This window comes from Scomber japonicus, chromosome 16, assembly GCF_027409825.1.
Source record: "Scomber japonicus isolate fScoJap1 chromosome 16, fScoJap1.pri, whole genome shotgun sequence".
Taxonomy (NCBI): Eukaryota; Metazoa; Chordata; class Actinopteri; order Scombriformes; family Scombridae; genus Scomber; species Scomber japonicus.
The window spans coordinates 18595108-18623095 of record NC_070593.1 but is presented as its reverse complement, the minus strand read 5'-3'; the positions used below and the strand labels follow the sequence as shown (position 1 = coordinate 18623095).

Here is a 27988-nt window from a genome sequence, read left to right as displayed (position 1 = left end):
CCCAGCAGTGATGCATCTTTTGATAGACATTCTAATAGCAGGGCCTCGGGTGGATTGGGTCCATCTGTGTATTCTTTAGGGTCTCATGGAGTTGTTTCATTCATCTCAAGGTCCTGGCTCCATCGCTTCGTCAGCTCACATTCATCCAACAGGATAAGTAACTGCTCCTCAGTGAGATCTGGTGACTCATTCTGCAGGAAGAAATGAATATTTATGATTTATTAAAACATGATTTGTGATTTCAAAACTGTAGGGTGTACATGCATCTAAAAACAAAATTAAGAGTATGTCTGTACAGATGTGTTTGCATGTGTACATACAGCAACCCGCCCTTTTACAACTAGTGAGACACACACTGTAAACCTCTGGCAATCAAATAATATGAGCCTATTGTTACTGAAGTGATGACAGAATATTTTTCATCTCAACTGCTGATATCTTCACATTACAGACTTCCTTCACTGGGCTCAAAACTGTTTTTGACAAATCCAGACAACGTGTTGCATTAATACATGACCTGTGATAACAGTGGCAGTTCATAATAATGTACTGCTGTGGTTGTTCTCTGTGCCTAGTTGGATGCTGTTTGGGAAAAAACACTTACAATTGGATATAACTTTTGTTTTTTTACTGATAAATCAGTTTCGGCCCTCTGGGACTGCATGTGAGTTCAAGGAAAAAAGCCAACCTTCTTTAACTAGGTTATGAAGAAATATTTTAAATATTTAAACAACTGCTGATATCTATTTCTGGGAGTGACGTGTTATTCGGCAAGTCTAACTAAAATTTCTGGGGGAAACTTTTAATGCCTTTATCTTTAGTAATTAGATGAGGCTGACTAATTTATTGATGCACACGTGCTCATAGGCAGTTGCTATCAATTGGTGTGAGAATGCACTTTGTTTAGTCAGCTGCAACTCAACAGTCAATTTGTTCCAGTAATATCAACTCCTTACCTTTCATGACAAGAGCATTAGGCCAAAAGTGCGTCCAGGAAAGCCAGACCTTAAATGTCTGGGTTGAATAGTAATCATTTTCATCATTCTCTCAGCTTGTGCACTCATGTTTCCCACTGTCATACCAAACTGAACAGAATGTCCCTGGCCTTAAAGTAGGTATGTCCTGATCCAATTACTCTGTCCCTGTGTCTGATGTGAGTCCTGAAGCTGTATTAATTTACTTTTTTTTTTACCCACATGGGAGCAGCAGAACCAGCTGTAAGCACAATACTGACATATTATCACCTCATAACAATATGACAAAAGTGTGATAATTTCCCCCCCTTTTACATATCCAACAGATACAGAGTAATATTACTCATTTTGAGTCATGTTTCTGTCCACCTGATGAATGTAATATTCCAAATTCCATGGACTATACTTATATAGTGCCTTTCTAGTCTTTATGACCACTTAAAGTGCTTTACATTACAACTCATTCACCCATTCACACACATTCATACACTGATGGCAAGGGCTACCATGCATTGGCTACCACACAAGGACAGATTGACATGTGGACTGGAGGAGCTGGGAATTGAACCTCCAATCTTCCAATTGTAGGATGACTGCTCTACCTCCTGAGCCACAGCCGCCACAGCCGCCTCCATCCTCCTCATAGCTCTGTTTTGGTCTCCACAAACTACTGAGGGAAATATGTGAATTTTCTAAATGCTAGTCACTTACATTCTCACTAACAGCCACTAGCCACTTTGTCTGTCTGTTAATATACACTGGGTTTATCTTTTGCTGAAAGCAGTTTCCTGCTGCTGCTGAAAACAGGATTGATGGAAAAAGTGACAGTGAACCCAGACAGTGAAGTTGTTGCTCATGAAATGAAAACAATGAATAGAAAAAAAAATGCTCTGTAGTGGTGATTTTAGGTTGTTTCTTGAGGTTGGTCATTATTACCTTTTTAATTTGACACATTGTGGGTCATGTGATCACATTTTGGGAGATTTTATTTGCCATGTTTTATTTATTTGCTTGTTTATTTCCTTTAGGAGAGAGGGCATGTTGGCATTTTAAAAACATCAGTATAAATGTGCCAGGTCAATTTTCACCTGCAGTCCTGACTCAACCAATTGACAAATGTATAAAACACTTCATGCATTGCAAAGATACGGTCAAAGCAAAAGGAAGAAAACTGGAGAAACCTCCCACTTGATCCGATAGACTTTACACTGGGATGATGTACAAAGATTTTAGCATTGTATTTCTAGGCTTATGGAAAGTTTTGCAAATATAAATTAATAATAGTCATAGTAGAAAGAGTCCTAATTTAACCTTTGTTGCAGTAAGAAGTGTCCAGTCAGCAGTTTTATGGATGTCTCTTTCATAATGGCTGGCCACAGATTTTTTTTTACTGCAATACCATGAGAAATTAGTAGCAAGACTGACCAGCGGAGGAATCCAGTTCTGTTAATACATCCATGAGTTAAACAAGCTACAACATGTTGAGTAGTGAGCTTTAGAGGTGTCAGTGGGTAGATTTAGTTACCATTGAACTACAATTCTGTAATTGTTGTTTTCTCATACAATTGAGCTGCAAAATGCAAACCTAGTGAATCTGGAAAAACACTCGGTCCAGACACAGACCAAATATTACACCCATGCAGTTGTTTTTGCCTCTTCACTGCACCCTGCTGAGTCACTCAAGACAAAATCACATTCCTGTGTCTCATCTTGCCTCACTAACTGAAGCTAATACTCTTCATCGATCATCTGTATACCTCTTCTGACCTCAAAGTTCCAGTTGTTGATAGACATCACTATGTTCAAAGTCCTCGAGAATGTAATGACACCCTTTAGGTCATCGAGGGTTGGTTTGTGGTCCTCATTTGTGACCCCTGCAATTACTCAGACACTGCATATCACTTTCTACTAACAGACAGGAGACCACAGGCACCATGGAAACATTCCAGCCACAAAGCCCCCTGCAGCACTCCATGTTTTTGTCCAAGACATTGCCCTTTGCATGTGGACTTGACCTTTACCTCTAAATGGCATTGGGTGAAAACAGCCCATGTGTTTGCTTTGTGTTCATCTTAGTCCATGCTCACATATACACTTACCCACACACCCTAACATGTAGGCATTTTGGATACACTTAGTTTCTATTTCTTGTTTATTTTATGTTTAAATAGGTAACATTAATGAGCCACAACTGCAACTCGAAACATACAGCATTACAAATGTGCAGGCCACTTACAGGCACGTCAGTATTTTCAGTGTTCATGAATGGGTAATTAAAAAGTGCCCCACTGGCTGGAGTATTAATGGTAAGAAATGCTTTTAACCAGTACCAGCCGTTCTATAAATAGAGACTACAAGTTTACCTTTCCTATGGAGAGGAGAGAAAAAAGTGAGATGCAAGAAAGACAGAGTGCTTTTTAGTGCTATGACAAAATGCTGTGATCCTTTAAAAGTAGTTGACCTCAGGTGCCCCTGATACTATGTAGTCCAAGAGTGTCTGTGGGTGACTGATATGTGTTTTCCTGTCTGGCTGTCTGTCTACTCTTTACGGAGCCAGTCAAGTATTACAGTGTTTTTAGCTCTTTTCAGGACTTGAACTGCACAGCAGACACCACATTAAATTCAGTAAACAGCACAGGAAAAGTGCTGCATACATGATATATTTAATTTAGGTGGTTCTGGGAAGTATCCTTCTTCCACTGGATTATCACTGAGATAGCGTTATTATCAGTTCCACAAGGAAACAGATGAATAGAGCATGAGCAGATAAAACCTTTGTCAGAATGGTTCAAGCTTCTGTTTTTAAGCTGAGGCATGAGTGGTTTTTGTGCAAGCAGCCATGGAACATGTGCAGAGGGAAGATGTAAATAAAAAGTCCCCAGTTGAAAGAAGTGTGCAGCTGTGTGAGCTGCTTCCCTCGAGGCTGGTTTTGGAGTTTTTCCCAGCCATACATCCTCTGGCATAAACATGTGAAATACAAGCTGGAGGTGGAGAATCTATTCATTCACTTAACACTGACAGCTCCTACTGGGAAAAGTTATGGACCTGCGACTTTATTCAGTATCTTATATCTTATATTGAACACTGACTTAAATACTACTAATAAATAACAATGGAAGAATGACATTAGCAGAAAAAACACATTAATGTTGGATAACTGCTTTATTCACTCATATTTCCTCCTTCCTTCTTCTGATTGATTTGTGACAGAAAAACACTGCATTAATGAGGAAATTGCTTTTATGTGACTGCTCATGAATCTATCATATTATTAGATAATTATCTAGGATTCTATTGTATGAACACTTACACAAATCATAAGAACAGTTTTTGCCCTGGGCATATCAGCTACTTTTAATCATACTTTTCACAACTGACTCATCACAGTTTGGTTGAAGTCAAATTAATCTTGAGCCCTTTACGTCTGGTGGTTATTGTGAGAGCGTCAGCATAACTGCTCCAGACATTGCATACTGCTCTCTTGCTCTCCCACTCCCCCAGCAGGCTAATTGTATCTGTCTCAGTCTAGCCTACACACACACAAAGCCATATGCACAGAAAGTAAGTGTAAGGGAAAACCTCTGTCTCTGTCCTGTTTAGCGATGCAATGCATTCGCTTTGACCTCATGGGCTGTCATTTGTCACTGGCTTTACTCCTCTTCCTTGTGCATTGAATAGTACTAACGTGACAGTGAGTTTAATATGTAATCTACCCTCCAGACAGGGGAGCCCAGCTACTACCAACAGACAATGGCAGGATGGGACCTTTGATATATGACAAAGGTTTATGGTCATTATCTAGTATCAGTTTCCCACCAGGAGATGAATCTGAGAAAGCCAGAGCTGTTCAGCCCTCCAGCTATTTGCCCTGCAATGGACCAACACCTCTATACAGCTCACTGTTCAGCTCCTGTACACATGGGGTGCAGGACCAGTTCACTGACTTCAGTCACATACCTAAGCTTATCGTCCACATACCCCGGGGCCACTTCTCCATTAATAGGGAGGAATTCTATTCATTACGTTTTATGCACTCCCATTCAGATGTTGAGAGTTTCTCACAAGACAAGCCAGCAATACTTTCTGTTTTAGTACATCTATGACAACACAGCAGATGCATCATTGTCAATACCTCTTGCCAATGTGTTTAGCAGAGAAAAACAAGCCTGCCCAATGTCAGACAATGTGGATGATAAAGATAAATTTGCCTCCGGGACTTTCTGAGGATCATTAAAGTCAGTTTGTGGAGTGATTGCTGGATGGAATACCTTATCCTCACTTCACCCCATCATTTAACAAAGCACACAGCGCATATGAACAAATATATAAAGTTTGCTTAGGCACACCCTAAATATCCTTGTTCACATGACTTACATGTTGCTCTAGATGTTTTGACTGAGCCACTGAATGCAGCCCAAAGAAAAATAAATGACAGTTGTTCATTCTGGGGTCATTTACCAAACAACTTTAGCCTGGGCTGTCTCAATGATGTGGTGAACATACTGTAAAAGTTGAATTAGAAATCAGTTTGCAGTGCTGCCGTAAAGATAGAAATGTACAAAATGTGGTTTACAAGTTCCAACATACAAATGTACACCACCTTTATAAAAACAACCATCTATGTGCTTACTCTGTAGATAGTATATTTAAAATCAAAGATTATTGTAGAGAAAACTTTTCATTAAACTTTGTGTTTCGAGAACTGACAGTGTGAAAAGAAAAAGGCTGACAGTTGTTGATATGGAAGGAATGTAAGAAAACATCCTTTTGTGTGTGTGTGTGTGTGTGTGTGTGTGTGTGTGTGTGTGTGTGTGTGTGTGTTCAGACCAACAGATTCAGACCAACTTAAAAGGGTGCCCTCTCGGTATTGAAAATACCTGTTGGTATGTGTACATATAATATATAATATGCTCTGCTCTCACTCTGAATTCTGTATTATTCCAGGATAATAAAGTTGCATTTTGGCTTTTTAATATCATGTTTATCATTCAGTCACACATAAAAAGTTTATTCACATTATTAAACAATTATTAAATCCCTGGTAACATGAACAGTGTGATTGATGATGTTGGTCTAAATAGAGCAAGATGGTTTTTGCTGACATCATCCTGCTTTTCTGTAAATGTAGGGATTGTCCTTCCTTTTGTAGTTGATCTAGGAATGCAGCCAAATGAGGATGCAGAAAAACTAGCACAGGGTCAGCTGTTCAGTATCACAGATTTAGCTTTAACATTTGGAAACAGCCCTGTTGAGCTTTTTCTTTTTCTTTTTTGTCATTACCAACAATAGTATATATCGTTGTAGAGGAAAGGCCAAGGTCTTACTGCTATTAACAGCAAAAAAAAGGGAACATCAAAGGTGAGTGGAGATATTCTTTGGAAAAGAGATTATATTCATTGGAGTGTTGGTGTTAGGGATGAAAGAAAGGAGAAGGAGAGATGACGCTCACATTTTGTTCCAACACAACATGGCTTTTGTTTGAATAAATGACCACAGAAAGGTAAATCAGGGAGATCTTTAGACAAACACTTCAATTCTTACCACCACACGCTGGAATCAATCAAACTGAAGTAGAGCAGAGAATATGTAGTCACAACTAAGATGTATGAGACTGACCTTTTAACACTTTCTGCCTTTACAGTAGCAACAGGCCAGACTAAACATAGAGCCTCATGGTTCACATTGGGTGAGAAAACATCTAATATCTAATAAATCCTGCTTGTTTATAGGGATATTATGCTTTAGTCAAACATTTGTATTTTAAACATATGCCAAAAAGAAATTCATGGCCTGTCAACTCCTGAAGTTTGCTTCTTTCCCTGGAATTCTGTGTTTATTTTCTAACTATTTTCATCACTAACCGAAAGCAGACAAAATAAGACTTCTCGTGAAAAGGTTGGACAGACAAAGAAAAAATAGCATTATCTGGAACACAGTATCATTGTTTCGAAGTGAATTATATCAGCCTATATAAGGTAGTGTTAGTGGTTTCCTGTTCTGGATCTGTGCATGTCATTAGACATTGACAGTTATGAGAATGCCAATTAGCTTAGCACAGTATAGGAAATAAGGGGAAACAGCTAGCCTGTGGCCCGCTCAAGTTAAAAAAATCACCTACCAGCTCTACTGAAGCTGACTAATTCATATTCTATATGTCATATCATACATATACAAATAGAAGTATAAAACCAACAGTGATTTTGCAAGAAATTATTTGCACTAATATTTTTTTAGCTAACAACAACTGGGTGCAGTGACTTCCTGGAGTCTTGTTGTCTTTGCGTGGTAGCCAACAATCACCAGAGACCCTGCGTAAAAGTGCTGGGTGGATGAATGAACTGTTGTTTACTAAGAAACAGTTACAGCAAATATTTCTTTTATTTCCTTCTAAAACCACAACTTTTAATATTTCTTTGCAGGAAAGCAGATTTTTGGACACTAGTTGCTTCCAGTCTTCATGCTAATAGCTAAGTAACTCCAGGCTGTAGGTCCATACTGAACTCATATATGAGAGCAGTACTGGTCTTTGCATGAAAGCAATGAGATAATACTCCAAAATGTCAAACTATGTGCTGCAGTTGTAGCAGATGAACCAAACTATGTAAACGTGTCCTTTCCTTCTGATAGAGTTTAGGGAAAGGATCATGCCTTTTCCTGAATTCTTTTTACTTTGACCTAATAACTCAACAAAATTGATTCCCTGAAAACTGGTTCTCTATTCACAAACAAATATTTTCTTAGTTGTCATTGTGTTTAGACCACCAGATAATTTCTGATAACACTTGCATAGGTGATACACACAAGTGCCTGTGTGAAGACATTTGAGTTACATATGTTATACAAATCAACTTAATGAGTATACTGGAGCTATATGAAACTGTTTAAGAATTCCCTCACAGACAAATTCCATACAAATAAATGTTCTATACCACAAAATAAGCCTGGTGGCACTAAGAATAAAAACAGTCAGTGTGCTGTTTACATTGCAGTCACTTGCTGGGTACGGTCACTTAGTGACAGTATATAAAATGCATTTAGTTGTGTGTCACAACACAGTTAAATGCAGAGAGTGTCTAGAAACAGCAGTAGTTAAGAGACTGGCGGTTTTGATGTTTTGTGATCATAATGAGTAAACTGTTCCTCAAATGGAGCTTAATTAGTAAAAAATTCCATTTGTTTCTCTTTAATTAGGCCTGGAATAGGTCCTGGTTGCATGGCTTGATGCCTTTTTTGATGCAAGGGTGTGGCTGCCAACATTTTTATTACTTCACTGTTTGTGAGTGAAAAGGGTTTTCTTTTATGTTTAAATTAGACATATACTGTATACATCATGTTGTGGTTTACCAGTGTGTGAAGTGACTGTGTTGGTAAAATGGAGGATAATACATCTGAATTTGTATTCCATCTACAACAGTGCAGAGAGGAAGCAAACAGGTAGTTTGTTGCCCAAGATTGAGGGATGCTATCCATTCTTACAAGGACAGGGCAAACCAATAAATTTATCTCTAATGTTCTCCTTTTACCGCACACAAAATTTAAAGTCATAAAAGCCAGAGAAAACAAAAATCAGGCCTATTCACCTTTGTTCTTAAAACATTCCTGTGTTGTGCCTTTAGCTACAGGTTTTTGGGAAAGAGTGACAGTTCTGTGGTTGTAACTCGTCAGAGGCTCTTAAAACCAGACAGAGCTCAATGGTTTCCAAGGAACACTGTGTAGCGTGGGCATCGAATCTCAGCGAAGAATGTTCGAAAGTCATGAAACACTATGTAGCACAAAAACCCATCAGCAGAGTTAACAACCATTCTCACTGTCAGATCAAATCCATGTACAACGCAAAACAGAGCAAGAAATTGAACTAAAAAACATGAATTTTGCATCGAACCATAAACTCATACTAAAGTGTGTGAGTGATGGATAAAGAGAACAGGGCCTACAGAGACCCAAATATTGCATGCGATTTCATTATCCCCCTGTGAGAATGACTGACAATGAGCTGTGTGCATGTAATAATCTGTCATACACGTGTCCATGGATAGAGGCTCTGAGGAGTGTTATAATACACAGTGCAGTACTTATGTGAACGTGAGCATGTTTTTTGTTGTGCAAGTGTGTGAACGAACATGGCTGCTTTGAACTCACAGTCATCTCCTGGCCCTGGCCCAGCATCTCCAGCTGCTGTTGGATCTCTTGGAGCCGCCTCTCCTGCCCTCTCCTCTCCTTTATATCCTGCAGGACCTTCTCTCCTGGCTGCGGGTCCCCATCACACTTCCAGCCAATAACCTCGGGGCCATGGCCCTGATACACAACAGACACGACTGTTTCTCACAGGGAGCAAACAACTTAGCTCACATGTGGACATATTTGGGCACTCGCAGCTCATGGCTGCCACTTGTCAACATTTATATAGGGATCAAAACCATACAACAGTTCAACACAGTGGATTCAAGTGAAACCTTTCCAGTCCTTCAGGATTCTTGTATTATAGTATGCTCATGTCTGTTAAAATACCATAACTGTAGTATGTCTTAAAGAGAAACAGCAATAACTCTTTCTCTCTCTCCTGCGTAGCAGAGGGTAATGTGGCATTTGTGTGGTGTTGGAATGGAAAAATCAGTTCCCAAGTGGGAAAATCCATATGGACGCTCCCTCAAGCCAAAATAACAACTCAGAAATTTGCAGTCATGGTACACAATTTGCAGAAGGCTGACGTCACACATGCAGAAAAATGGCGGATGTAAGTAAATGTTTGGTTGATGGCAAGACTTTTACCCAATTTATGTGCTCCATATTCATTTTTTGCTCACTTGTAATTTGTAATATTATTAGGTTAGGTATTAGGTTGTAAACATTAGTTGCTATCCACCTATAGTGACCTAGATTAGTTGGACAAGTTATTTATTAGTATTAACCCTAAAAACAAGTCAGGTAAAACAATATTTTAGTGGTTTTAGAGAATGTGCTGGTGAAGTCTACAGTCTGTCCCAAGTCTGGAAAAATACATGACATTTTCTTTGATGCATCCATGTTGTTTCCACATTATGACTTATTGCTTATGAATACACCAAAATCGGAAGAACAACTTCCCAACTCGGAAAATGGGACAAATCGAGGAGCACGTGGATGCAACATAAAATCAGATACTCATATAAGACCTTAGCTTCAACTCCAATCCACAAGGGGTCCAACATAAATGACACATTTACGGCATCCACGTGCATTGGGTTGACACAATGAAGTTGCATCCAGGGTAAACTTTGAAAATGGGTCAGGAGGAAATGGGAGACTCATGCCTGGAGGACTGGCTGATAAGTGAGAGGCTTGTCTTACTGACCACAGGATGGGTCTTTTTCCTTGGGGCTGTATTACAGAGACAGAACAGTCTGAAGTGAAGTCATGCAAATCCACATTGATTAATTACAAATAATCAAACAGATGTCAAGTTTATGACAGTACCTTGCTGATACACTGCAATACAGGAATAGCCTCTGCTGATGTAGGACAATGAACAGTATAGGTGCAGAAAAGCGAACATTCTCAAATCTCAAAGTATGGGTCAAACTCCTTCCTCATCCCACCCACTGGGAAATACATGGCAAAAAGATAATGTTCTGACCTCTAAAAGACACAGCTACTCTATAAAAGTTTTTTTTTTCTTTAAAAAAAAAAAGAAGTTGAATCTGAGAGGATGTTGCCAACCACAGGACTGTTTAGGAGTGTCCGTCCAGTACCATGTGGTTGAAATCTCCATCTCCATTGGTTAGTCTGAATGCCAGGCAGGCACTGTATGTATATAATAATGTTGAAATTGATGGTTATTTCATAAAAAGCTGACACAACGTTACTGAAGACAATGAGAACCAGCATAATTTAGGAAGTTAAACACTGAATTACTAAATCTATTATGACACATTCATGATAGGATGTTATCTTAGTTAAACCCAAGCAGAGGGAAAGTTCTGTTGAGTTTAAAGAGTATTTTGAGAGGAACAAACCTTCTGCTCTCGTTAATAAGTGAAACAGACAGGCCCACTAGACTAATATAATTTACACTGATTTTCAGGGACAAAATTATACCAATGTGGCTTGACTCAATTTGCAGAAATATTCAAATCTTTACAAAAACAAGAACATCCTAGATTTTTCCTAAGTGTGTGTGGCCTCACCTACCAGTGCCCTCTGTCTCCATAAGGGAAATAATGACAGCTTCTATCTGAAGCCTCTTTTAAGTGGTCGTTACTAGAGCCCTTCAGTTAAGACTCTCTCACCCAGACTACAAAAGCCAGGACCATGCCGGGATCAGACTCCTGTCATGAACCAGAATGAGAAACACGGCATTCCAACCAGGAAAAATAAAAATTAAAGTCTAGCTTTACCACCATCCTTACACCACTAAATGCATGTTTCTAAAAAGGCCCAAATCTATGGGAGAAACCGTTTATTTAATTTGGAAACAACCATTGCCCTACTTTTCAAGATCTATAGACTCTAAACTTCTAAATTGCCTGCAAGGCTTAGCACTGATAAAACTATCACTGACCAAAGTTTAGATGAATTTGGCATGCATGTTACATACTTTCTTACAAAACCAATTTTCTCTGGCTAAATTAACACTCTATAAATCCTGAGTGTACATAAATGGCAAGTCCACAGCCTTTTTGTGTAAACCTTACTAATCTGACCATAATTAGCAAAGACAAATGGTCCAAAAATGACACTAGCTAATTAATAATAGCTAATTTAGTCCAGTTGTTCTCTGCAGATAAAAGGTCATCAGATAAATCTGAGGATTGTGAGATGATTAATGGGAGAGGAAAGAAGAAGAAGAAAAAAAAAGTTCAGTTCAGTTTTCAGTTTTTGGACATTTTCTCTAATCTTTGATTTTTGGTGAAATATTGGATCATTTGAACATTTATTGGAATGAAACCATGTGTGAAGTTCAGAGGGAAAAATCAGTACATGGTGGAGCTGTTACCAAATCACAGACGTCAGTAAGACTCACAGACGTCAGTAAGACTCACAGACGTCAGTAAGACGTCAAAAGCCAAAAAGATTGGAAATGACTGGTTCCATCTTTAACACTGTGGTGTATTTTAAAAGCTAGTTGTATTATCCATTACGTCAAATGATCTGAAAAGTAACTAAAGCTGTCATATGTAGTGAAGTAGAAAGTACAATATTTCCCCCTGAAATGTAGTGGAGGGGAATTATAAGTTATTGAAATACTCAAGTACTTCAAGTACTTAAGTGGGTAGGGTTATTTAAGTAAATGTAATCAATTACTTTCCATCACTGATCATGTTTCTTAGTTCCACTGAGACCAGTAGCAAGATGTATTGCTAATGTTTTCTATTTATGGGGTGCAAACCATTCCTCTCTTACAATGCAACTGAATGTCATTGTTATATTTAACCTTCAATGTACTAATGATAATACACAAATTCAATAAACACAAAAGACACAATTGTATTCTATATCCCATTGTAACAAAACAAGATTGACAGTTCACAAAGTGAATTTTAGACATAGCATGACTACATACTGTAAGTCAATACATAGATGAAAATGTGTCATCTTGAGAGAAAAATGTCGGGGGGCTTTATAAATGTGCTTCATAAACGTACAAAGAGAAGGCTAAAAGGAGTCTCCATTGAGTTCTAAGTTCAGACAGAGGCTGACCTTAACACAAACACACAGACACAGTCCTATAGACACCATCGGTCAATGCGTATTCATAGTAGGAGTAGCTGTCAATGTTTTTCTCAAACACCAAAGCAGTGTAGAAATTAAATGATGGCACTAGATGAAAAAGTCTTTACAATATATCCAGAGCTGAACGTGAAATGTTAGTATCAAAGTTGAGACATTGAGATATTTCACTGGATATCATCATCTTTCTGCTGGCACTAAAGGAAAAGTCAGAAGATCATAATAATTTCATGGCAACCCATCTAGATAAAATAATGCTTGACATGAAGTGTCAAGTTTAAACAGATTTCAAATCATTAACTTGACAAGTGACAATTGAAAACCATATGAGATCGTAAGTATTAAATTGACAAAGAGTTTGTTTTCTGGTCATAAAAGATTGATAGGCCTATAACTTATTCTTTGTGGTACTTTGCTCACAATTTCTCTAAATATACAATTGATTAAGCAATAATAATAAATGGATGAATTAAGATTTATATCCAAAGCAATGACAAAAATAAACAGTCATTTATTTAGCCTTTGTTTTTGTGCCAGCTGAATTGTAGTGATGATTCGCTTCCTGGAGTGGACTAAGAGAATAATGATTGTTGACCTTAACAAACTCCACATATTGCTCTAATACATTACAGTATTTGTGCTTGTTATCCTGGAATGTGTGATAGCTTTACCTCAATATGAGGTTAGACTGAGTGACTTTCCAACAGAGCAGGGGAGATAGACCTGTGCTCATCTTATCTGAACATCGGCAAATGAAGGTAATTGACTCTCCTCTGAGTAGCCACTTGACATGCAGTTGAAGATCTCCAATAATCACATAAGCTAGCTAGGTCACAAGACTGCTGGAAAGCCACAAAGATCTGGACTTTGTTATCCTCAAGTGTGAAAAAAACATGTCAAACAGAATTAGCTTTTGTAAATAAAGTATGTCAGACTATTGATCACATATCAAACAAAAGTCTTGGAATTTGATGTTGCATTAGCTAAGTCGATATGAAGGGCAGCATTGTAAATACAGAGTATTACACGGACTGTCAAGTGCACTTGAATGCACAATGGAGGTTATTAAAAGAGAGAATGTAGTGATTCATACATATGGCAACTGCTGAGAAGCTGTCCTTGGTTTACCTTATAGTTCAAGTTTTGCTTTCCCGTAACATGAAAAAAGAAACATTACTAGCCAACTGTCATGAGCAAAAAACAGTCAGTATATTATTATGACTTTCTGAACTTTAATCAAGCATGTATTTCAAGTTCATTAAGGGTTTATTGATATCCTGTGATCAATTGTATTATTTCAAATAGAAGCAACACATTCCATCCCAAAGTTGTCATGATGTTTCAGTATGAAACAGCTGCGGAGGTTGATGGATGGTCCCACTGTCATCCAAAGTGATGAAATACGATTAATACTGGGGATTATTATATGCCAAACATTTCATTTCAAATTAATACAAAACAAATGTTTGATGCCTAACACACAGCAATACTCAGTCTGCTATATCTTGATGCTCCCAATTAAGGAACATATAATTCCATCACATCAATCATATTAGTTTTGTAAGGTAGTGGTGGGAGCCATTGAGATTAATACCCTGGAGCGTCTTTGGCACTCTAATGTGGGTTGCATCTGTGGTGCACATCACCAGATATAACAGCTGGATCCCCTCATGCAGACACAATATCAGATACATCTCATGAACAGCAAGAAAATAAGTGATTAGGTCACCCTCATCTTCAGTCCTCCCATGCATCCTGCTGCAACACGTATATCTCTACATGGCAACAGGGGGTACAAGCCCACTATTTCCATCAGCTTCTTCAGGCATTATTTTGCTAGGGCTGTCGGAAGCTAGAGCAATAACCAGAAGGAGAGCTTGATGAACTTGTTTACACAGTCAAGACATGCGTAACAGGGCCAGCATGTTCGGTGGCAGCTAATCCAAATACGTGTCAACAGCAAAGTCATAAAAGCATCAAACAAACTAATTTGTACAACATGTGGTCTTTTCAACAATGTTTCAAACTTGCTAAAACCATAAATAGGTGGAGAAGCTAAACATCATAGAGACTTACTGGTAATTCTTAAGAGTTCCACAAATCAAACAAAGAGGAACACTCAATGAGTTTTCCCTCGAAAAGCACGTGATGTAGATGCTAGCCAATATTGGAGCATGTTTTAGTATGCAGTGGCCACAAAATGGCTCATTGGCCTTAACTCCAGGGTCCACTTTATTAAAAATGTCTGTTGGTCACATTGAGTCACCCACTCATTAAAAAACAGACTACACATATAATAAAAGCAGCATGTATTTGTTATACACTGAGTTACCACTTTATTAGGTGATCTAATGCAATCCACTAACAATTCCTACCTTTTTAAAGCTTGAGGTGTATGTTTTCACATCTATACTGTAGACATTTCTATGGCTGTAGTTAGTGGTTCATTATAATGCGACATCAGCCTACCTACAGCCTCAAAAATTAAAATGCATTTGAGCTCTGACAGTCTCAACAAAATCTGAAAACTCCTTAAATCCTTAAACTCATCTATAAATGCCTAAATAACCAGGCTCCTCAGGTGCTCAGTGACCTGGTGATACCTCTCGGGCTTCCAGCGCAGTAATGTGAGGTGCGTCTGCTGAGAATTGAAAGGTGCCTTTTCATAAATTCACACTTGGATAGACTGCTTTTTCTATGTGGGTGATCAACATGTGGATCTCTTTACCCACAGAGCTTAAAAAATGGATCATGACTGGAAAAAATTTAAACTCAAATTGAAACTGTTTTTAAAGAGGGTTCAGTCATGTAGTGATGACTGACCTGGTGCTTGTTGTTTTCTGGACCTTTTATGGTGTGTTTTGTGCTGTTTCATATGTACTTTGTTGGTAATTTTTGTCTTGAAATGTGTGCATATGTATTGTTAGGTTCTGTGTTACATTCATTAATTTATGTATATGTATTATTGAGTCTTGTGCAGTTGAATATGTATTTTACTGTTGAGTTTCATGTATTTTAAAAGCTATGGACAGGTTTTGCAAACTAGCTTTGGCCATAAATGCTGTGGTATGAGGTATAACTTTATGCTACTTGTCCTTACACAAACAAACATTTAAAAAAAAAATGGATCCCTACTAACTGGAAAATATAGTCTCTCATGTTTGCAGTCAATACATCTTGTTAATGGCCTTTGGCTGCACATTACAAAGGGACAGTGCTGTTGTGATGAAAGGGAGTCAGCCTTGCTGACGCACCCAGAAATGCCTGCTGTTGTACAGAACAGCATGCTCCTCTATCCCTCTGTTTCCCTGTTTCTCTCCCTCTGTTTCTCTGCATATTTGAAGTATAGTAGAAGCTCTGACTGTGCCACGTGGACCCAGGCTACCTGCCAAGGCCTGTCCACATGCCTTGCCACGAGCACTCCGTGTGAGAGCTTGGGAGTAATCTGTTCGGAAGCTATGTCTGAAAGTCTTGACTTCACTTTTCCTTTTTTTTGTTTGTTTTTTACCCAGCTTTGACCTGTGGTGATCTGCCAAGTTCTGAAGAAGAGGTGCTGTAATACAGCCAAGTGCCATATACAGTATATACCAACCTGCATGCTGACCTTTATGCAAGGTAATACAACAAATGTTTTTAATCCTGCACTATTCTTGACACAATAATCCCTTCCCCTCCCTCTTTCTCTGCACATCTATCTAAAAGTGCTTCTTAAGTAAAAATGTCAGGTTTGTATAACAAAGCTTTATAAATGTCCCAAATATATTTGTTTGTAACCAAGTAGTCTGTTTCCCGTGATTGCTCAACATTCCTTAAGTATTAGAAGATTCACTTGTGGGTCATCTGGATTTTTATACTTGCTTATTTCAGAAATGAGGGTGGTCCAGAGCAACTTCTGCTTCACAGATCAAAACATCCCGATGCAACCTCCTACAATCATAAAAGGATGTTTAATGTGATACTGCATCAAAACATCCACACCGCCTGGGTGTTCTATAATCCACAGAGCAACCACAGGTCTGAAAAATGTACGTCTTATCTGTTTGGAGTCTTTATTGTTGAGGTTGTGAAAGACAGTCCTGCATATAAGATCTCTCTAATTCTCTCTTCAATTCTTCACAGTCTGTGGCTTTTGAGAGACTCATTGGATCAGCCACCCCTCATCATTTTGCAAAGACAAGGTAATTTTAATGTTTGCCAACTAATGACACAGACAAAGTGCATTTGAACAAAAAACTTCAGAAGCAGACCATGTTAAATATTTATCCAAAGCATCTGGAGAGAGAAAACGTCCAAGCATCTTTTTGCACTTCTTGTCCCCAAGCGACACATGCTGTGTATTGTCAAGCACAATGGGCCTATTTGACCTACATTTCAGCTGTGCAACAATCTTGTACAATGAGGTGATACATCCAAATAAAACGTGGAAATGTGAGCATTCGACATTCAACATTTAAGAAAACACGCTCATTCGCTTTCTTGCCGAGAGTCAGATGAAAAAGTGGCTACAACTCTTCTGTCTGTAGGCCACAATAAACATGAAGCTACTGCCAGCAGCTGTCTAGCTTATTCATTCATTTTCTTTATCGCTTAACCTCTAGAGAGTCGTGGGGGGAGCTGTAGCCAATCTCATCCTTCATTGGGCAAGAGGCCGGATAAACCCTGGACAGGTCACCAGTCAGTCACAGGGTTTACATATAGTGGCAGACAGCCATTCATACTCACATTCACACCTATGAGCAATTTAGAGTCACTGATTTTAACCTAACCTGCATGTTTCCAGTCTGTGGGAGGAAACTGAAGATCCTGCAGTAGAAGTCATGAAGGCACATGCAAACTCCACACAGTTTGTATGTGTAGTAATTTGGTATAAAAACTGTAAAAACAAATGAGATATAATGTATTAATTAGTGTGCTTTAGAGGTGCTGGGAAACAGATCTTATTCCTTTGCACAGAGCCAGCTATGCTAGCAACTTTATCCAAAGCTAACTGTCTGTTGGCAGTCGCTTCATATTTACCATACAAACATTAAAGTGCAATAAATCTTCTCATCTAACTCTCAAAATTAAAGTTAATGAGCATATTTCCCAAAATGTTGAACTATTATTTTAAGGGAGCAGTGATATTAGTCATTAGGTTAGTGATATTACTGAGGTTAGTGAGGTTACTGATATTCTAATTTTGGTCATAGAGACAGAAGATTAGTGACTAGTGTAAGTCTTGTGACTGAATAATCTAGTACTACAATGAATGAATGAATGAAACAGCCAAAAGTTAGATCTCAGCCATGACAGGGAAAAACTTCTCAAAACCACTTAACACAACTGCTGCTGCGGATAACACCAGTGGGAGAGGCGTTTATAAGAAGACAATAAACTGTGTCTCATGGGAATTATAGGGTGGAGAAGGGTGTGGAGTCTATTCTTCTAGGCCAAGTTAACCTTGTGAAAAACACCAAGCATGCCACATTACAACCTGACATCTCAATTCTCACCCTGCAGCTGTCCAGTCATCAGCAGAATATCAAAGCCACAAATGCCGCAAAGATAATGGATTTTTATAACGATTAATACAAATGTGAAAATTATAACGTTTTTCAAGCGAAGATAATATAAATGACACATTTGTTCAGTGTTAAGTTGATGACTGCTATAAAAAGTACTGAATGCTGGATGCTGAACAAAACATATTCATAACCATTTCCTGGTGTCTATTAGCATATTTTCACATTTTTCTGTTGGGACATGAACACTGTATTCCAGAGGGGACAGTTTCTTCCATAGCAAAGAAGATAAATTGTATTTGTTATCTTCCTGCTGTCTTCACTATTAGAGAGAAACATATTGTTCTGTTTTGTTTTCTGGCTGTGATTAATTTTAAGGCCAGAAAACACAATACATGATAAAACCTGATACAGATTTAAAACACCTTCACATGAGAAAACTGTTGGATTTGTGCTGAGGATAGCTGGTATAATCTATTTTGACCTCTTATACAGCTCACGTTTGGTGATATAAAATAAAAACAAACCTATATTTTAGATTGATATAATATGACTGTTACTTTTCCACAGTTGCTTGATTATATGACCGGACCAAATAAGCAATTTGCTGACTATCTTCTGACCACATAGTGTTGGGCAAAAGGGCGTTTTCTGCCCAAAACTCTGCTTTCGCACTTAACATGTGCTGTAGTTAAAATCATGGGTGCTCATCAGCAACCACACAGTGTGACTGAATGATCTCATCGTCATCTTATATCAAAATATAGCCAACCAATACACAACAAAAAATAACAGCTGTAGTTACTATGCAATCACAGAAGCAGCTAAAGCCTTGTTGATTACGGGAGGGATCCGATGCAATCAAATACAGTGGGACAGTGACTGAAAACCATAATTTTTCATTGTAACCACACTTTCAAAAACCCACATTTGAAAGAATGGCGTACGCAATTCTGACCTGTGAAACACACATACACACACCCACACACCCCCACCCACCCACACCCCCACACACAGACAATCATGTCACAAAACACCCTAAACCAGCTAATTCTCATGACACAATCTCCTTTTTCTGGCTTTAAACTGTGGGTGGTGCAGGCATTACCACACAGTGGTACAGTAGGAGGAGTGTCCTTTACATTAATGCTATGTGCCAACAGATGTTTTTAATGACAGAAAGGCTGTTTCAGCTGAGGCTTAAAAAAAGAAGGGGAGCAAAAAAAATGAAGAATGCAAATGGAGCAATGCTGTCATTAGCAAAATATCAACAGTGTCCAAGGAAAACACTGAAGAACGTTGTGCTTTGATTCCATTCAATCCAGATCATTCAAGTATGGCTTGATCTTACCTGACCCTTTTCCGGTCATCAAAAATCAAAGAGCCAGAGGCAAAGAAAACAAGCCTTTTTCTCATAAGCACTTCCAATATGACTCATCATGGGGCCATGTGATGAGTGAAACTATGTTTCCACAAATATTGATGGTATGGTTTATGCCTTATCATTTAGTCAGTACAGTATAATATCCACCTGCCACTGCATTGCCCTTTTATTGTAGAGATGGAAAAACCTCAAAGACAAACAGTGCCCTCATATGTGCTTTACTGCTACAGATGCACATCTAAAACCCAGAATCCACAGATGACCACTTCAGTCCAAATACGCCTTTTTACATCTTACAAAATTGTATTGCTACAAGTAGATGACTGGCTGCAATATATGGGCACTAGTCTTCTTATGCAGTTTATGGTAGCCTTCATATGTAGTAAGCCGTTCTGCATGTGTTAATATCGCCAAATGAAAGGGAAAGCCTTGTTCCTTTTCTGGAGCTGGCACTCCTCAACCTCCATGAGTCCTGTAATTATGTTGTGATGGGGGTCTGACTCTCCTCTGTGGCAGTATCCAAGCTGGTGCCAGGCCTCACATGCTGCATTCACCGTCCCATGCTCAAGTGAAGGACCTGTTTTACCAGACAGTCTCTTGCTAAGGTGACTGCACAGGAATGCAATACTTTTTCATCAGCATATCAATCCCGACTTATTGGGAAAGAATGCCGCCAAGATGTGAAGTCACATTTTCAAGAACTGACTGATGAGTGCTCACTAGGGAGAGGAGAATAACTCTCTCTTCCATGTAATGTAAAACTGACAGATGATCAATCTGACATTGCCAGGGAACAGGAGACAACAGCAAACATAAAAATCTAGGCCATGATTAAACATTGCCGGGAAAAAACTGCTTTAGTGGTGTTGAAACAGAGGTATGATGCTCTCCTTTGTTTTTATTAGAGACTGCCGGAATGAACGGCCAAACAAGCAAGTACCTAAGTTACTGTCCAAATGGTTATAGTTAGGAACTCTGACTGGTGTAAGCTTCTGCATAGAAGAAAGGTAACTACAAAACAAAAGCATATTTACTTTTATGACCACCTTTAGGATTTATGGCCACTGATGTGGAATGAAAGACTGGCTCTGAATTAGATTTATTGCTAGTGCAGTCTACCTTTCATATATGCCCTAATAGTGAGACGGGATCGAGGTAGGGTAAGGAAACAGCTACTTTTTAAGCTATACAGGTGTGGTGTTCACCAACCTTTCACTTATTATTTTATACACTGCATGACAGCAGTTAAATCAAGTGACTTTTTTGCTTTTTTTTCTAAAATGTGCCCTTTTAGCAGTCTGAAGGTGAATCATCTGCAACCAGTTACTTGAGAGACAAAAGTTTTGTGTAATTGTTTAATTCATATTTTACATCATTTGAAAAGCATTGGACATTTCAACACTAATGGGTAGCAGATGATAGATGGATGTTGGGGAATTTTACTTTCCCAAAATCTCTCTAACTATACAAGATGATTAAAGGGTGGGAAGGAACGAAGGGAAAGTAGGTTATACAAAGTAACACATCCAGCTGCCTAGTAATATCACAGTTTTTTAGAATTGGCCAAAAGTCCACTCTACATCATGAAGGGAGAGTCTCCCCCAAAGGACCATTATCTTATTTTAAAAGGAGTTTTGGTTAAAGGGCCATTGTGCGGATTTTACACATGAGCTTCAGTTCTTGCTATGTGTGCTAGTCAGTGACAGTAGTCATGTAGTGTCTTCTGTGGCTGGGGGGGAGATTTCCAAAGTCTGAAAAAATAACTCTGATGATGTCATCAGGGTTGTCTCGGCTTAGGACGCCGTCTGGAAAACAGTGTGTGGGGTAATCCGCTGCAAAATGTAGGCTCCAGTGTTTTAAGTCAGGTTATCTCAGCATTTTTCTTGTTTGAATCTGTCTCTTCTAACCCTAACCCCAGCCCAACTTAATGGAAGTTCAATACTAAGTTGCTGGAATATCCCTTTAAACAACAATCACAATTATCGAGGCAGTGTTACAGTACACTCAATATACCTCAAGTATTGATCATGTCCGTATGGATGAGGTCAGGTTCAAACAATTCTCTGTGGCATTGATAGAAACAAAATCTTGTACTGAAAACTACATTTGTGAGATTTAGTTTGTCTTTGTCAGGCTGTCGATTAAGTCACAAGTCGCAACTACCACAATTTGATGTTGAAGCCAGTGCAGAAGTTCTGAAAAGTGCAATACCATTGATGGACACTAGATGCTGGATCTAAAAAGCATCAACTTCTCTCTTTTTTTTTAAAATTTTTTACAATGAGTCACTATGGTTTCAATCACTATATTCAGGCCCTCTATTAAGTGTGCTGATGGTCATTAAGAAATTATTGCCCTGTTAATAAGATTTGAAGACTTCCAGATGGCATTAGGTAAGTTTACAGTGGGACAGTGAGATAACAAGGATACCAGTATAAATATTGAGGACATTATGACATCATGTGCTATTTCAACAATGCGATTCAAGGTCTGTCATTTTTCCTTGTCTACATCCAACAGTGATAGTAGAAAATGGCAACCTGGGTTTGCAAGACTGTTGTAAAGTTTTTATGATTTCAAAAACATAATTTTCCTCTGACAGCCTACGCAATTGATGAGCATGGCCATCTGGCCTTGACAATGCTGTTAGATAAGGTCCTGTGATAACTCACTGAGCTCATGTCTAGGAGTGGGCCCAAACACAGGACCAAGGCCTGGAAAATGTTTAAAGTTATAAATATCTGTGAAGTTGGTTCTCCACTGTCTGATGTGGTGGTGATGTAAAGGTCATACTCTAAACTCAGACAATATACAATAAAATGATTAAGTATATGCAATAAATAACAATAAATGTGTTAACTAAGCACAAGCATAATGATCATGTTAAAATTAAATATTAAGAATACTTAAATGTATCAGATTCACCATTACTCACATGGAAACAATATAAATGTGTTAAATTCATTTTAGTTGGAACAAATAATGCACAGAAAGATTTATAGTATGGCCTTCATATGGAAACCTGGAAAATTGGACGGAAAAGAGTGCCAAATTACAGCATACAATTATGGCGAACAATACTATTTTCTCCATTTTAGGAACAGGGGTGTAACACAAGACTTTACAAGATCTTGCCACTGATACCCCACTGAGCTGACCTTGTAATAAGGCTTAACGACCTTGCCTCTGGGTAGCGTTGAATAGTGTCTAGTGAGAAGTTAATTGAGCTAGATGAAAACTCATTGCTATTACAATGTAGACATGGGGCTGTTGGATACATACCTGACACATACTTGCATTTGTGTAGGAGCTTTGCACGGAGAGAAATTCTTCAACAGGAAGGAGAAGGCGAATTTTGGAGTCAATGTCAATCAGCTGCTCCAGGTCAGAGGGCTGCGGGGTGTAACCCTGGCCTGTCAAGACAGACATAGCCCACATGTCCTGCTGCAAGAGAAACATCACTGAAATAAATCATTGGCCCACTGGCCTGTTTTATTTAGTCGCAACCTAAATAGGGGCCTATACACATTATATATCCATTACATATTTTGTGACCTTGTAAAAGTGATGTCTAAAACAGGAAAGAGGTGCAAGTACTTCTGGCTGGTGATCAGGGTGAGCTCTCTTCTCCACACAGCATGCCAACTATATGCTCAAATGCCAAAACATCAATAATTGCCTGCTCCTCACAGTGATTGTCTGTCCCACTGAGACTCCCATTATATTCTTAGGGAAGTAGTGGGTGGGGGGTGAGTTCATCAGGGTCCAGTGGTGAGATAAGATCTTCACGCCAAAGAAGATCACAACTAAAGAGCACAGCTGTAACCTCTGGATGCTGAGAAAACCTAGACCAGCAAACGTCAGCTAGGTGGAGCACACATCCATAAAAAAAGCCAAGAATGAACAAAATTGAGACTCACAAATTATTATGTTTTATACCTTCAGATTCTCAGATGGTTTAACCTTTGTAGAGGTTCACTCAGATTTGGCAGAAAATCTCAATTTCAGACTTAACACAGATGTTGGTTTGCGGTTTGTGTCCATGTGCGATTTTTTTCAACCATTGCAAAAGACACAATATAAAATTGTAAAAGAAAGAATGACAAAATCCTAGCATCGCTTTCAATCTTACAACAGCTGTGGCAATAATTTGTATTTTAACCTTGATTCTGGACTATTCCAAATTTGGCCCGCTGATGGTAAAGTCATGTTAGCCGAGTTGATATTAAACTCTGAGAAGAAATGTAGACAGCTAACTAGGTTGAAAACACTGGTTGTGTTCTTCACAGTGATTGATCCCAGCTTTAAATGAATTTGAAACAGTTTAGAGATAGATGAGTAGATTGCTCTTGTGTCTATATGGTAAATATGAATTTACAGCCAACAGCCAGCATCAGGAAGCAACATGAGCAGCTAGCTCAGTTCTGTCTGTAAAACTTGTAACTAATTTGTAAGCATTGGAGGCAGTTTTAGGCAGATTTTGTTACCTTGAGACAAAGCCAAGGTAGCTGTTTCCTCCTGAGAGCGTTATAATCTAACTCTCAGCACGAAAACAAATAAATACATTATACTCATGTTGAACTATTACTTTCAAGCATGAAATTTGTTTTCACAGCTGCAACATCATCCTAACGATATTATAATCACTTTTCATGTGAATCATGATCATGCAGTTGTTGTCCAATCCCCATACTGAATTGAAAAAATACTGCTCTTACTCTTCACATATTGTCAACTCAAGGCCAAAGGTAAGAGATGAATGTCAGTAAAATATATTACACATCTCCTAATGCGGCACCAAAATGTGCTACTATTACTGACTGCTACTGATTTATTGCCTTAGGTTAGCAGTATTACATAAAACTGGGAGCTTGTTAAGTCGAGACGCACTGACATCAAAAATGTGCAAAAGGCAAACTCTGTGGTTGATGTGTCCCAGGGGATTCTGCCAAGAACTGGGTGAAGTCCTCAGAACTTAAGACCTATCACTGACAAATTCCTGGTGACATAAATAATGTGCTCGCTCAGTTATGGTCATGCATAATAGCATGCTTCACAATAACAGGAAGTCTTCTTCCAGCCAATAAAAAAAACAGAGAGCATCTGCACTCCCCTCACTTTGGTATCTGCCACCACAATTACTGCAGTGTTGTTCTAAAACGCAAGGCAAACATCATAAATAGAGCAGCAAGACATAAAAAAAGACCCTGGTAAGCTGTCCCACGGATACAGAGCTGTCGGGGTCAGGCTAAATGGAACCGTATGTAGGTAGGTATGTTCCCTCTTGCTTCCCAACATGCTTTATCCCATCTGACTTCAAACTGGCCTCACAGCTGCCAAGAGGACTATTAAGGCAAATTAAGAGTAAAAACAAAAAAACATTTGAAGTTTGGATGGTGTGGGTGGATGTTCACAGTGAGATGGTCTACTGCTCCAGGTGGCACAGGGTCTCAGGGAAACAAGACATCTCATTCTCTCGGCTTTGAGCTCTGTCAGCACACCCCTCACTTTGAGTGCAACTGTGGCTTATGAAAAAGGGCTATATGAGAGATTCTGGCTCCTGAATTTCACAGAACACTGGGGGAATTGTTATGAAAATTTGATTATAAAATGAATCCATAACATGTGGCATTCCATGTGAACTGCATCTGGTTCATAATCTGAACCGCTTTGAGGAGTCAGAATCTTCTGCCCAGAGGCTATCTCAACTGCCAAGCAGTCATCAAAACATGAATATCTGACCAGTGTTACTCCATGTGCTCTGTTCTGTAGGCCAACGTGTGGCTGAGTTATTGGGCCTCTTTTCGCTTTTAACAATGCCACTCAAAAGGTCAACTGTGGTAGATAATAAAACAGATTCCAATGACGAAGAGCATTAGAAAAACAGTTTATAAACGCACAGGATCATATTCAAATGCTGTGACTAAACACTGAAAATAATATTTGCCTTCTATAAAATATTAGATATATCACGTGAGGTCAAAGTGGATAACAGACACACTGAATGGGATCATTTGCTGCAATGCTGCTCCCCAAAAGACCTCTAGACACGAGGGGGAAGTACTAAGAAACTTGAAAAAGAGAGACTCAACCGACAGCATATGTTGCCTGTTAAAGCTTCATGTCAGCCTACCTCACTGTCTGCGCCTCTGGCACTGTCCTCTTCCTTTTCGTCTATTTCTTGGAGGAGCTCAGCCAGACGCTTCTTCTCTGCCTCGGTCAAAAGCACTTGGCCACCCTCACCACTTACCAGCTATTGCATTGCACAACAGTTAGAAAAAAGACATAGAAAATTGTTATTTGAATCATAATTTCTGTGGTGCTCTAGTAGGCTTAAAATGTGTCTCTCCCTTATAGAGGTAAATCTTTTCCTCGCAGAAAAAACAAACAGCCGAGAGACTCACTCCAAGTCATGCGATATACCCCACAAGTGCATTTGGCCTAACGTGAACTTTGACATACCTCAATGTTTCTCTTGACAAAGTCCCTCTGTTTTTTCTTGCCTTCAAAAGCTTCACAGTGGCTGCCTTCAAATTGCTCTTCCCATGTCTCCTCACGGCCTTCCTCAAATGATTCTATCGTGCTTTCTGGCCTCTTTTCACCTGTCAGGAGTACCACACTTTAGTTTCCACGAGGTAAATATTGAAAAAGTAAGTCAAATAATAAGGATTTGCCTGAAAAAACTTTGACTAAAAAAACACCTACAGTTTTATTAGTGTCATTTTTCTAATTATAAATTCATATATTTATCTGCTGCCCAACATGATCAAGAGTTAGTAGCCAAAATAATCCAGAAACAGGGATTCATTTGTATGTAATGAGAATATTCTAATGACCATTCCAACTCACAAATGAACTCGGACAAACTCCCAGCGTTTCTGGACCAAGCAAGTGAATTCCTCAATACTCCAAGGCAGCTGTTTTGTAGTAAGTAAACTAAGATGCTTTTCCTTGGCAGATATCACATAAGATATATATAAAGTTTTTGATCAGGAAATTGTTAATATAAGTAAAACATTCACATTTGGAAAACAGCTTTAATAACTTAGTGCACTCCTGTAAGCACCAGTTCCTATCAGAGTGGAAAAACTACTGTTGTGAGTTTCCTGAGCTCATAGCACCATCAAGTGTGCAGTTCAGGTAATACATGCAAGATAATATTAAAACAGGCATGCTGCATTTATAAGTTTTGTTTTCACTGGGGCTGCAACTAATTACTATTTTAGTTATTCATTGTTACTTGCTGACAAACAGTTTAAAACTTGCAGATGTTCCATTTTACTGTCATATGTTACAAAGAAAAACAGTAAATAGTCACATTTGAGTGGATGGAACCAGAAAATGTTTGATACTTTTGCTTGAACAATGCCTTATATTATTAATCAATTACCAAAATAGTTGCCATTAATTTCCTGTAGATTAACTAAACGATGCAGCTCATTTTTTATTAACTTACTTTTCCCCATGAGTTGCCTGTCCTGTTCACAGTCAGGAACCTGAGTTTTGAACACTGACACAAAGTCATCCTCTTCTTCAGGCCCTTTAAGGTAGAACACATCATTTATATATCAGTGACATTGTGTGCTACACCTGTGAGCACACACCTCATGACCTGTAGGCTACACTTCTGCCCATACTTACCAGTAGGTGCTTCCAGAGCTAAAAACAACCTTGTGTTCACAGCTTCATGAGTACACTCAGAGCGACCTTCAGGCTGATTCTGCTGTAAAAAACAACAACAAAAAAAACACAGCATTGCATTATCACACTAGTAAAAAATACTGGTGTAGTAAACCAGAAATGTAGAGTGAATACAGTTCTGTGTCTACCAGTAGCTCTTGCCAGAGTTTTGCTTGAAGTTCTTTCCTTTGACGCCTGACTTCATTTTCTTTGCAGATCTTTGAAGACAGTATTTCATCAAGCCGTCTCATTTCTTCAATGGCCCTCTGTAGTTTAGGATATTCCTTCTCTTTGTCAGTTAGTTCAACATCACACTGACCTAAAAAGAAGTACACATATTATGTTACAAAGCAGCTTTATCAACACTGAACCATCCTGAAGATTTCCAAAATTAAGCACTTCACTGGACATTATACAGAACACTAACCTTTGTCAGGACTTAAGGTTGAGGAGTTGTTTCTAGTTTCTTCAGAGCTGCTTTGGCCCTATAGCAAGGGAATTGTGTTGTGAGGTAAATGTAATTCAGTTGTTTTTAAGTTAACCAGGAGTTTTGTATTGACATCTTCTTTACTTATAATTACCTGAAAATCAGCAGTATCGTTGGTCAAAACCTCAAGGGAAAATGGAGTTGTTGGACAAAGTCTGTCACTATGAGGCAATGACACGCTCGACACTCGGCTACCAGTTTGTTCACTCGATGCAGGTCGCGAAATGTCATCCAAACTACCTCTGATAATTTCCAT

The 27988-nt window shown here is 38.7% G+C and overlaps 1 protein-coding gene across 1 annotated transcript; it reads right to left on the bottom strand.

The window, feature by feature from the left end:
- Positions 1 to 83: 83 nt before the first annotated feature.
- Positions 84 to 27988, bottom strand: fsip1 (fibrous sheath interacting protein 1). Its single transcript, XM_053335171.1, has 10 exons — positions 27827 to 27988; positions 27673 to 27730; positions 27390 to 27564; positions 27207 to 27295; positions 27022 to 27105; positions 26028 to 26167; positions 25699 to 25818; positions 22848 to 23009; positions 9114 to 9269; positions 84 to 191 (listed from the first exon to the last, which is right to left on the bottom strand). The coding sequence occupies exons 1-10, from the start codon at positions 27986 to 27988 to the stop codon at positions 84 to 86; spliced, it is 1254 nt and encodes a 417-aa protein (XP_053191146.1).

Excerpts from the sequence above, each read along its gene's own strand:
- fsip1 (XM_053335171.1), bottom strand. The coding sequence starts at position 27,988 with ATGGAAATTATCAGAGGTAGTTTGGATGACATTTCGCGACCTGCATCG. Across the intron at positions 27,731-27,826 it reads ACGATACTGCTGATTTTCAG|GGCCAAAGCAGCTCTGAAGA; the intron begins GTAATTATAAGT and ends CCCTTGCTATAG. Across the intron at positions 27,296-27,389 it reads TGGCAAGAGCTACTGGTAGA|TTTACAGCAGAATCAGCCTG; the intron begins CACAGAACTGTA and ends TTGTTGTTGTTT.